We start from the raw sequence: 12,496 nt of genomic DNA, 5'->3' as shown, positions 1-12,496 counted from the left end.
TAGTAAGCTAGAAAAAACAAAAAGCTTCAATGCCCTCTGTGGATCCTTCCAGAACAGAGAAGGGAGTGGGATCTGCTGGGGTTGAGTGGAAGGCGCCTACCTTCATAGGCCTTGGCTGCGTTCACCAGGCTGGACCACTCGAGGCCAGCAGCTGTGTCAGGGAGCGGCATCATTCCCGGGTCCAGACGCCGCAGGGGCCGGTCCCGCCCGTCGGCCAGTGAGAGCTCGGAGGCTGAGATGGTGGCTGGGTGGGGAGAGGATGGGTGTGAGTGACAGTGTGGGAGAAATAAAGAAATGAACACGTTCCTTTACACTTCCCATACAATTATGTAACGTTACATAACTGTTACACTTATATATAATTAAATGAATAAATTATATTTATTAGATGATAAATGCCAAGGAAAACAACCAGCAGGGTAAGGGGTAGGAGTCTTGGATATTTATGTGGGTATGATTTGAAATGGGGCGCCGGGGAGGCCTCGTGGAGAAGATGGCCTTTTGTACAAAACTCAGAAGGAGGCGAGGCTGTTGGGGTGTGGTCAGGGGGTACACCTTGGGAGAAGAGCATTCTGGGCAGATGAACCAACCAGTGAGAAATCAATCCCTAAAGCGGGAACGTGCCTGGACGTTTAAGAAACACCAAGGAGGGTACTCCTGTAGACGTCCAGTGGCTGAGACTCCATGTTTCCACTGCAGGGGACCTCGATTCGATGCCTTGTCAGGGAACTAAACCCCACACGCCACAACTAAGACCCGGCACAGACAAACCTAAAAAAAAGAGGAGGCCCGCGTGGCCGGGACAGAAGGTGCTGACAGGGCTGGATGGCGCAGGGCCCCTGGGGGCTATGACAAGAACCGTATCGCTTCCCTGAGTGAGATGGAGCCACAGGAGGGTTCTGAGCTGTTGCAGGTATCCACTGAGTCCCTCCAGCTTTGTGTGGGGGGATTAGGGAGGCTGTGAGGAGGCTCCTGGGACGGTCCAGGAGGGAGATGAAGGCAGACAGGACCCAGTACGGCTGGAGGGACAAGGTCCTGGGTCTGCCTGGCAGGTGGGGCCAAAAGCAGTCCCTGAGGGTGGACGTGGGTGTGAGACAGAGGGGCCTCTGGGAGGACTTCAGGATCTGGGAGCTGGCACTGAGTTGGGAGGGCTGAGGGCGGGACCAGAAGGGAGGCTTCTGGAGGTGTGAGTGTGAGATGCCTGAGACACCCGCACGGAGCCGTGGGTGGCGTGCAGACCATGTGCGTCTGGAGCAGAGGGCAGAGTGCCAGGCTGCAGACAGATCGTGGGGCTCTGGGGTACGGCTGGGGTTTAGGGTCACTGTGGGGAGACCTGGTGGGTTCAGGCATGACAGGACAAGCAGAGAAAGAGTCTCGGGGTGCTGGAAGGGATGGAAGGCACCAGCAGCGTGTCAACGGTGACATCTGCTGCAGAGATGGAGGCCTCCTGTGGGGCTTAGGCCCTGACTCGCTGGGGCCTCACAGACCCTACAGGGGAGGGCAGAGGGCGACGGTGAAGCACGGAGGTCAGGCGGTGACTCCGGCAAGAAAGGCTGGGCCTGCTCCATGTACCCCAGGCTCATCCTCTCGCCGGGCACCACACCGGGTACTACAGCGATCATCTCTTAGCCCCCACTCCCCCAAATTAGCCAGGAGGGAAGAGCTACTATGACCCTGCGTGACAGAGCGGGTGACTGGGGCTCAGAGCAGGAAGCTAGCTGCCTTGCACCCTCTCTCTCGCTGGTGGGGGCACCTGATTTTAACACGTGAGGCCTGACGCTGACCCAGCCCCATGCGGCATTGGTCTTGAGAGGCTCCCTGTTCACGTCTTAGTTCAGAGACAAAAACCTGACTGATGAGAGGTTAGAATGCTCTCTCCTGGTGACAAAACACTGACAAATAAATACATCAACAGCTAGAGTGTTTTTCAGCGCTTACTGCATATCAGGCCCTGAGTTTGGTGTTTTCCATGTACTAGCTTGATTCTCGGATTAACTCAGTGAGGTGGGTGCTTTTTCTATAGGCACAGGGAGGTTACAGCTGTGAGGTCAGGACCTGACCACAATCTCGGGCCACCCGGCTCTCAGGATGCGAGGTGCTAGTTGGCAAGTGAATGAATGCTCAGGGGAATGGATGAGAAGGCAGGCTGAAGGACGTCCTCGATCCCCACGCTCCCGTTTCCAGCCTCCTAGTGTCTCACAGCCGAGCAGGTGGGGACCGCGGGAGCAGCTGCCTCTGCCATGCCAGTCATCTCAGGCACTGCCTCGTGAGAGGCTCCTTGGCCTTGAGGGCTCTTCATCAGCGGAGCCTGGGACTGGGCTGACAGCCCCTCTTCAGCCCCGACGTGGCTTGGGAAGGGCTCTCGAGCAGGCGTGGAGATGTGGAAAGGCCTGGGGCCCCAGCCAGATGGGACTCTCAGGTTCAGGAGGACAGGAGAGTCAGATGGGCACAGAGAAGGGATATGTGTGTGTGTGTGTGTGTGTGTGTGTGTGTATTTCATCAGAGAGAAGGCCCTGGGCTGCGGTCACTGTAAGGACCCAAACAACCCTGGGCCCTGCTCTTAGGGAGTCTCCAGTCCAGCGGGGGAGACAGACTCATTCCCACACAGTGACCACCGGGAGAGAGAGGGGCTGTGATGGGGAAACACAAGGCTGAGACAGCATGACGGGACGGGAGGGAGCCGGGGCAAGGGGTGCCCAGAGGAGCTGCCTGACTCAGCCTGGTTAGGGAGATGACTTCCTGGAGGAGGCAGCATCTTTGACACGACTGAAAGTACAGGTAGAGCCAGGCAGGCGCCCTGTCTGTCTGTCTGTCTGTGATCTCTGTGCACCCTCCTGCCCTGGCCCGTCTCTTGCCTTCTCACCATGTGTCAAATGCCTCCTCGTGCCAGGCCCTGCCTTTGGCACAGACAGGGCAGTGGAGGCGAGAGGCTGATGAAGGAGACACAGAGTGAAGATCAGGGAAGCAAGAGAAACCGCCGGGAAGCTCAGTGCCACCAGGGCAGAGGTGCTGTGTGCCCCCCACTGCTGGGTGCCCAGAGCCTACAGCAGAGCCTGGCCCAGACCAGGGGCTGGAGACAGTGGGAAGAAGGCAACAGAGGGGCAGAACAGGGGCTCTGGAGTTTAAACTGGGAGGGAGGATCCAGCCTGGGGCTTATGGGAGACTCCAGCAAAGAGCCAGATCTGAGCAAAGCCCTAAAGGGGAAGCGGGAGTCAGGGAGCCAGCACGGGGCTGGGGGAGCAGCATGGCGGGCAGGGGGAGTCACTTGGATACCCTGAGGAGAGAGTGTGGGCCAGGAGGTTCTCACGGAGGCGCTGAGGAAGGGCCCTAGGGTGGAGCCCCAGAATACCAGGGCAAGGTCTATGGACCCAGATACGAGGTCAATGAGAAGCTGTGGAAGAATTTTAAGGGGGGAGACAGAAGCCCTCAAAAAAGAGTCCCTGAGCCTCCATCCCATCCTCTGTGGTGTACAAAAGGGCTCCATCAGATGCTACAGGGCACAGTCCCTCAGCTGAAACCTGGGGTGGGCACATCTCTGAAGTCAAAGTTTGTGGCGATCTGACAAAGTAATGACATACTCTATATATGCACATACACCCAGAAAGGTTGGCAGCGGCCCCCATTCAACACACCCGTGTTCCTCAACTCAGCAACAGACGCTTCATGCCGAGTGGGGTGAAGAAGGGCCATGAACAGCCGTATATCCGTCTAGGTCGGGCACTGCCAGGGGGCGCCTGGCCCAGACTTCTGCCCTGCCTTCTGGTCTCAGAGCCTCTGAGGTTGCGGATAGAGGGTTACAGTGCGGACTGAAGGACAGCTCACCCCAGCCAGCGCGCAACCGTGCACATAGCACTTCCCTCAGTAAATATTTGCTGATGGTGGTCACACCACTGTATCCCCTCCTGCTGAGAGCTGGCAGGCCTGGAGGAAGTCATGTATGTGAAGACAGGAACCTCCATGGGGGCCCAGTGGTTGAGACTCTGTGCTCCCAATGCAGGGGGCTCAGGTTTGATCCCTGGTCAGGGAACTAGAGCCCAAATGCCACAACTAAGAGTTTACAGGCTGTAACTAAAGATCCTGCATGCTGCAACTAAGACCTGGAGCACCCAAATAAATACATAAATAAAAATAAATATTAAAAAAAAATTCATGAGGTAATCTGTTTGGTGCTGCAACAGGGAGCTGGGGAAGGGGCACATATAATGGAAACCCTGATCCTCAGGGCCCTAGTAATGAGCTTCCAGTCTGGAGACACCTAGAGAGACTAATGCCCTCTCTCTGGTCTCAGATGACCTCAATCCTTGGGGGCCCCCCATTCCTAGGTGACTGATGCTTGGCCAACAATTCCTTGCTCTGAGGGTGACACCCAATGTGCTGAACCACTGCGGTCCCCGGACGCTCCCATGTACTTCAGTTCCCACCCTCACCTGACTTTGACACTGATGACCCATGGCCTTTGACCTCGAGGTGATCCACATGCTTATGCCCTCCTGCTCCCTCCACCCACAACCAGCCTCCAGGTTCCCGGGCTCACATTTCTTCTCGGGGAAGCTGTTGCTAGCGGTGGTGGGGACGGGGCCAGGGCCGCCAGGTGGGTGGGGGTGCTGGTGTTGGCGGCGGGCGGGCAGCGTGCTGGAGGGGAAGGCGCAGGTGCTGGTGAAGAGCACGTCGCTGGGCAGGCCCGGCTCCAGGCCGGCAGGGTTGGCGAAGCTGGGCTCCCGACGCCCACTGCACAGACTCTCATCTGACAGCGTCCGCTGTAGGCTCTTCTGTGGAGACTGCTGCCGGGACAGGGGTGTGGTCACGGCCAGGCCCATGGTTACTGCCCTCGGATGCTTCTTCCCCACCATCTGCAGTCCTCACCCACCCAGCATCCATTTCTGCCCAAAGTACCCCACTTCTCTCTGAGGATTCCTCCTCCCCTCTTTGCAGCCCACTTGGGTCTGGAGGGCCGACCCCACTCTCCAGCTCCAGGGGAGGTAGGGAAGGTGGGGTGACCTCAGCTAGAGCAGGAGACCCAGGTGTTGGTGGGGACCACCTGGGACGAGTGCTGGCTCCCCCCAGAGCTGGTGGGAGGGAAACCCTGCAGAGACTGGGGCCCACCCAGGGGAGGCAGAGACGAGAGGGACAGAGAACGCCTGCTGTTTTGGCCTCCCCCACCTCTGGGTCACAGGAGCCCAAGTGCCCCCTGAGCACTCCCCTCCATTCCTGGTCCTGTGGTCTGGGCAGGCAGGTGCTGCTTCCACCCTGCGCTCAGGGAAAAGGATATGAGAGCGGTCCAGTGGGTATAAAGCTCCAGCGAGCCTGCCAGGCTGGCTCACACTGTGATCCTATCCCTGACCAACGTGACATCCTGACTCCTGGCTGCAGGGGCACACGCATACTCCAATAGGCTGGTAGGTGCCGCGGGCAGGAAGAGGCTGGAGCGAGTGCAGGGAGCCGCCCCGGCCCGGCCCCGCCTCCCTCTGCCTGTCTGATTGCATGCACAGGAGCATGGGTGTGTGCCTGGTGGGGGCAGCCTCTACGTACGCCTGTGTCTCTCTCCTGCTCGGGCGCCAGGTTGTCCATGATGATGAGTTTCTTTAGGTCATCTTCGATGGTGGACTTGTAGTTCTTCCGTGGGGAGCGGAGGTCTCGGAGGGAGGCCCTCAACCGCGGCTGCCCGAAGACGTTTTTCGTGCTGCTGTCTACCTGCCTGGAAGGAGAAGGTCACAGTCAGAAGGGTCTTGGGAGGCTTGAGTCACTTCTCAAAGCCATTCTGACCCCAGGGAGCCAACCGCCACTGGATGACTGACCACGGCGTCCTCACGTCACCCGGTGAAGATGGACAGAGATGAGACCTGGGTTATCCTCTCCACTTGCCCACCCCCCAGATGTGTCCTGGAAACCCACTCTGTACCGTGTGTGTGCTCAGCAGCGGGAATACAGCAGTGAACGTGGAGCAGACCCGTCAGAGACTGACCGTGAATAAATGAGCGGGAGACCCCACAGTGCGAGGTGGAGAGAGGTATTCTGAAGAGAAATAAAGCTGGGTAAAAGGATAGGGGTCTCTGGGGATGGAGGCTGGGTTTTCTTGTCATCTTTTGGCAGTGCCACATGGCACGGAGATCTTAGTTCCCTGCTCAGGGATCAAACCCGTGCCCCCTACACTGGAAGCATGGAGTCTCAACCACTGGACCACCAGGGAAGCCCCAAGGCAGGCTTTTCTAAGGGGATGACATCTGAGCAGAAAGGGAAGAAGGCAGGAATCTGCTGGTAGAAGAGGATGCCAGATAGAGGGATCAGCGAGTGCTGGGCTGAGGCGTGTGAACAAGCCTGGTGAGTTTACAGAGGCGTAGGGGGCAAGACGGTGAGGGGGAGGAGGGGAGGCCTGGGAGGGGCTGGGGCAGGTGTTCAGGAACTTATGAGCCACAGAGGGGTCTCAGGATTGTATCTGGAGAGTCTGAGCTGTTGAGTGACTGGTCCTGATTTGTGCTTTAGAAGAGTTGTGGACAGAGACATCACCCTCATGGCAACAAGGAGACAGGAAACTCCAGAGTTGTTCAGGTGGAAAACAGGGATGGTGTGGAGCAGGGACTCCAGCCACAGAAGAGGGAGAGGGTCCCACAGAGTTAGACTCCCCTGGGGGACCGGTCCCTTTGGGCCAAGGCTGGGCCACAGACAGCAGACCTCTGGCCTGGGTGCTCCAGGGCCTGGCACCAGATCCCCCTCACTCTGCTTTCCATCACGTGGGGTGGGCTCATGCATCACAGGGTGGCTGGGAGGACCTAGAAGACGAGGCACAAGGGCTTGGAGCAGCCTCTGATTGCTACTATTTGGCTTTTCTACTGGGTCTCCCATTCTCGTTGGGCTTCCTGGTGGCTCAGCTGGTAAAGAATCCTCCCGCAATGCGGGAGACCTGCATTTGACCTCTGGGTTAGGAAGAGCCCTTGGAGAGGGGAACGGCTACCCACTCCAGTGTTGTGGCCTGGAGAATTCCATGGACTATATAGTTCACGGGGTCACAAAGAGTCGGACATGACTGAACAACTTCCAATCTTGTTTCAGAAGCTGATTTGTGAGCCAGGTCACTCTGATCACCACACTCTTCTTTAGCATTCCCAAAGCTGACCCAGGGCTGCCTTCCAGAAGACTCTATGATCTAAAAGTCACTGAGGCACAGTCTGGGGTTAAGAGCAGGAGCCCTGGTGGGCAGACAGCTCTGGGTCTGAGTCTAGACTGCCTGTTCCTGCTGTGGGACCCTGGGCAAGTCACACCACCTCTCTGATCCTTGGTTTGCAGGAAAACACAGTGACCTTACTACATTTTGGAATTTGCTGCAAACTGCCTGGCCAGCACCTCACCGGGCGGACGCTGGGGAGATGAGAGCTGCTCTTCTGACCGTTTCTCTGGAGGTGCTGGGCACTCTGAGCTGCACACAGTCCCCTCCTATTGCTCCTTCCCATTCTGCAGGCACCACAGGCTGTCACCCCAGCTCCCTGGCCCAGGCTGGCTCCTGGGGGCTCTCTGTCCTCCACTCCTGGGACTTCCCCTGCAGTCTCCTCTTGCCTCCTGAGTCTGGCCCAGCCTTTGGGATCAGGTCCTACTTTTCCAGCCAACACTGGATCCCTCATCTGAGGTGTTGCCACCCTCTCCCCCCAGGAAAGAAATAATGACAGCCAACAGAAGCACAGAGCCGGGTGCTATCTACCAGTCCGAGGGCTCCATGCGAGCTAACTTGTGACATCTACACAGCAGCCCTCCCTGGGAGCCACTGTTAATTGGCATCTCCACTTTACAGGTGGGAAACTGAGATACAGAGAGGTTAAAGTAACTGTCCACAGTCACACAGCCTGGGAGCAGAGGAGTTAGGATTCCAGTCCAGGCCACCGGGCTGCAGCGCCCACAGGCATCACGACAGTGCTTGGCTGTCACGTTTCTATCAAAGAGATGGTGTATGAAAGACGTATAGTATGTGAAACATAATCACATTGGGTGCAATAATATGCTTTTATAGGGACTTTCCTGGTGGTCCCATGGTTAAATATCCACCTTCCCATGCAGGGGACGTGGGTTCAATTACTGGTCGGGGAACTAAGATTCCCATATGCTGCAGGGCAACTGAACCCAGGAACCATAACTAAAGAGAAACACAGGCACCCCAACTGGAGAAGCTCACATGCCCCAACAAAGATCCCATGTGCTAAGACCAGACACAGCCAAATAAATTAATAAATATTTTTTAAAAAGCTTTTATACATTAAAAAATAAATCCTGGAAGAAATTATGAACAATGATTACTTCTGGGAAGTAGGAGTCATATTAGAAGGTGGAAAAATGAGACTTTCACTTTTCATCTGATAAAAACACCCTTCTTAACTGGTTGAATTTATTTTGCTATCATCATGTATTATGACAAAAATAATAATAAAAACTAGTTTAAAAAGAGCTGACACCCAGACTTCATCATTGTGTAACTCAAGAAAGAAAAAGAAAAGAGTCTTTGAACTCAGGAAGAAATAAGATATCTTGGGCTCCTGAGGGTACTGAAGTCTATGTTTTTTATTTTTTCTCTTATTTTCTCAGCTGCCAGCCTTAGGGTTTCAACAAAGGAAGGAAGAGAGGGTGGTTAAGTTTTTTTTTTCTTGTTAGGTCGTATTCCTTCTCAAATGAGAATTCCAGGGCTAGGGTAATTCTGGCTCCGTCATTTTTAGGCAAGTATGCTTTCTGGGCAAACGAAAAGCTTTCTATCCAAAAGAGAGAAACAGACAAAAGCAAGAAAGACACACACACACACCCCAGAGTACATGCCATTCCCCTGGGAGCTCAAAAGGGCCTCACCCTTGCCGCTTCCCTTTTGATTTTGCCATTTCCCAGAATCCCCTGCACAAGGGGCGCTGCCCATGAGGCTCCCCTCTGGGAAGGGTGTAAAATGACCTGCTGAAAATGTAAAACCGTGCACTCTCTCCACCCTAGGAGTTCTACATCTGGGAGTGTCCCCTTTAAGGTGCCAGGTGTGCGGGGACGCTTTGTGAAGTCCTGACTAGGGAGGAAACAGCGCCGGCCAGCAGTGGCAGGGCGAGGCCCCGCAGGGAGGGCCAGCAGCACCCCAGAACAATCCCCTCCAGCTGCTGAAGACAAGAGAACTTGGTCCACATGACGTGGGAAGAGGTTTGCTCAGATACGTCATGGGAGTAAACAAGTTATGGGGACGTTCCTGGCGGTCCAGTGCCTAAGCCTCCACACTCCCAATGCAGGGGCCCAGGTGTGATCCCTGGTCAGGGAACTAGATCCCACATGTGGCAACTGAGAGTTTGTATGCCACAACTAAAGATCCTGTGTGCCACAACTAAGACCTGGTGCAGCCAAATCCATATTAAAAAAAAAGTGGTATGTATGGTGTGAAAGCATTTTTAGGAAACAAAACTCACACACAGCTTATGCTGTGCTGTGCTCAGTCACTCAGTTGTGTCCAACTCTGTGATCCCATAGCCTGTAGCCTGCCAGGCTCCTCGGTCCATGGAATTCTCCAGGCGAGAATACTAGAGTGGGTTGCCGTGCCCTTCTCCAGGGGATCTTCCCAACCCAGGGATCAAACCCAGGACTTTCCGCATTGCAGGCAGAATCTTTACTGTCTGAGCCACCAGGAAAGCCACACACAGCTTAGCGTGGTATATTCAAGTTTACTAAACTCTCAGCTCCTAAGGTGGATATGTGGGAGGGATCCTCTTTCTAAAAACATTCCTTGCCACAGCCCACCAGGTCCAAAACAATCTGTTCTACCCTGCCTCAGCCCTCACCTCCTCCCATACAGGCTTCCCAAGGTTCCTGAAACACGCCAGGGAAGTCCCTGCCTCAGGGCCTTTGCACCGGCTGTTCTGTCTGCCCAGAGCAACCTCCCCAGCATTCCCCGCAAATGGCAGCTTCTCATCCACCCAGCTTCACTCAAATGTCACCTCCTCAGAGAGGCCTTCCCTGACGCTCCACCTTTTGTGGCTGCCTCCCAGCCCAGGTGAGCTACCTCACACTCTCCTGTGCTACTTCTTCACTGTCTTCATCTCCCAGTGATTCGTCCTGTGTAACTGTTTTGGGGTCCCACTCCTCCCACCTCACCTGCAGTCTTGTGTTTACGTCCAGGGTGGGGATGAGGCCAGCAGGCACACCGACTGAGTTATTAACTGTGTATCACACAGAACTGACCTTCCTTCCAACCCATCAGCTGACCTCCCTACCCATCTCCTTCCTTCTTTCCAACCTCCCTTCTGCTCTCCCTTCCTTTCCCAGCAAGCTTAAATGATTTCCATAAACCAGGAGAAAGTATAGAGGACTTCCCTGGTGGTCCAGTGTTTAAGAATCTGTCTGCCAATGCTGTGGACATGGGTTTTCTCCCTGGTCTGGGAAGATCCCACATGCCACGGAGCAACTAAGCCTGTGTACCACAATTGCCGAGGCCCACGCACCCCAGAGCCCATGCTTGCAGTAAGAGAAGCCACCACAATGAGAAGCCCTCGCACCGCAAGTAGAGAGTAGCCCCTTCTTGCTGCAACTAGAGAAGGCCAGTGCACAGCAATGAAGACCGAGCACAGCCAACAAAAATAAATAAATAAAAGGATAGAGATACTTTAAAAAGTCAAGCCAGGAGAACAGAAGCATTCCTTCCTTGCTCTATTTGGGTTCATTTGCTGAAACTATCTTCCCAGCTCTCAGGACCCCTAGGACTTGAGTGGGGCTCTCTTGATTCTCCAGCGGAGGGCTGGCTTCCTGGAAGAAATCCTGCTAGAACCTTCTTTCCGACCCTCAGCTCCACATCTATCTATACACTGCAAGTTCCACATGGCCTGACACTGTTAGTGGGCAGCTATGACATGTCTAAAAGGAATAAAATATGATGAAATTCAGTTTGGAGAGTCAAACTCATCATTTTTGTCCACACTCTCTTTCTTCTGGGAGGATTTCCTAATGTATTGTCTAAACTGAAAATTCTAAGCAATAATTTAAGATGGCATTCGTTCCAGGTTAAAAGAAAAAAAAAAACAAAAAACTGGGTTTGTGCACCTCTGATCTTTTTCCTCCTTCTCAAGATCTTTGGCCTTTATAAATGTTTAAATCTAATGACCTCTGAGGATAAAATGGACTCGACTCTGATTGTTAAAAAGAATGAGATCACCTTCTGTGTTCTGTCTAATACGGAGCTGTCGCCAAGCTGAGAAAAGAGCAAGTCAAAGAGGCTGTAGCACAGACAGGAGGTGACCCCATGGATAAAAAAAAGCGGGGGGCGGGAAGGAAACACACACACTCACGTGTGCTCTGTCGTGTTCAGAACATTTCTGTAAGGATGGACAAGAAATGAAACAATGGTTGCTCTGGGGAGGGGAGCTAGATGGCTGGGGGCCAGGGAAGGGAGTGAGGCCTGGTTTTCACGGCATACCCTTTTGAACTAGTTTGGTTTTTATCCTCTGCGTGTTTTACCATCGAACACACAAATGAAGAAAACACCCAGGAGGAGGTACCCTCTCTCAAAGTTCTGACTGACAGCCTTGGACAGAGTCCCTAATTTGCCTGTGTTGTTTGAACTTGCATTTGCCACACTGGGGAATTAAACCACTCACGTTAGAAAAGAAAGAGGGAGACAGAAAAATGACAAAGAAGGCCCTGTAGTTAGGAGCGGGACAACAGCAACTTCTTTTTCCCGTGATGGCTGGGCCAGGAGTGGAAGGCGACCAAAGGCTCTGACTTGGCTGGGCCTGATCCCAGATGACTGGGAGCTCTGGCCTCCAACCCGGGCAGCTCCCTTGGGGCTGGGTTAATTAAGCTAATTAGCACCACTGTCGGTTGGCCTGCCTGAGCTGGGGGTTCTGCCAGCCTCGCTGGCGAGGACACTCATCGAGTCTGCGCTTTGGGCGGCAGGCCGATTTTCCTGGAAGGCTGGCTGGGAGAGGCGGGTGGGGGTGGGGGTCGACCCTGCCGTGGGGTGGGGATGCTGCTGCTTCCGTGGCTGTGCTGAGCTGAACCCAGGGCCCCTAAACTCGAGGAAACCGCTAGATGCTAATGCCAATGCTGAGCGGCCCTTTCCGAGGCCTCGCTGACTCCTTGTGCCGCCTCGGGGAGGGAGACACCCCTGTCCTCCCCTTTAGAGGCTGGGGACCGAGACACGGTGAGTGGAGGATGCGCGGAAGCCACATCTGCCCCGTGCTCTGAGCCGCCTGAGATTCGCTCTTGATGAACGAACGCAGTGCTCAGTGTGCCTGGGCGCAGTGACAGAGGCTCTGGGGGGGTGTGCCCCCACTCTGGGGCTGGGGTGTCTCACGGGGCTATGTTCCTTCCCTATGGCCATCACTTCCATCGCCTCGCTTTACCGGCAAGAGCACTGATGCCCTGGGAGCTTCTGACACAGTGACCGCAGAGTCGGGTCCTGGGCTTGACTCAGGGGACTGCCCCTGACTGCGGTGGCAGTAACGGCAGCTGCAGCAAAGCTCGCCCCCTGAGCACGCGCTCTCTCTCAGGCCCCAGCCTGCTC

At 54.9% G+C, this 12,496-nt stretch overlaps 1 protein-coding gene across 5 annotated transcripts in view; it reads right to left on the bottom strand.

The window, feature by feature from the left end:
* Positions 1-12,496, bottom strand: part of SIPA1L3 (signal induced proliferation associated 1 like 3) — a 253,122-nt gene that overhangs the window by 9,206 nt on the left and 231,420 nt on the right. For 4 of the 5 annotated variants that reach the window (XM_024979038.2, XM_024979040.2, XM_059877520.1 and 1 more), the window contains 3 exons: positions 5,530-5,695; positions 4,535-4,781; positions 101-244 (listed from right to left, as the gene is read on the bottom strand). In XM_024979038.2, coding sequence (XP_024834806.1) covers positions 101-244; positions 4,535-4,781; positions 5,530-5,695 — 557 coding nt within the window. The remainder of the gene's footprint in view (positions 1-100; positions 245-4,534; positions 4,782-5,529; positions 5,696-12,496) is intronic. The other variant, XM_024979044.2, reaches the window with a different exon arrangement.

Source organism: Bos taurus, chromosome 18 (genome assembly GCF_002263795.3).
Source record: "Bos taurus isolate L1 Dominette 01449 registration number 42190680 breed Hereford chromosome 18, ARS-UCD2.0, whole genome shotgun sequence".
Classification (NCBI taxonomy): domain Eukaryota; kingdom Metazoa; phylum Chordata; class Mammalia; order Artiodactyla; family Bovidae; genus Bos; species Bos taurus.
The sequence above is the reverse complement of the archived record's forward strand: the minus strand, read 5'-3'. Positions and strand labels throughout refer to the sequence as shown.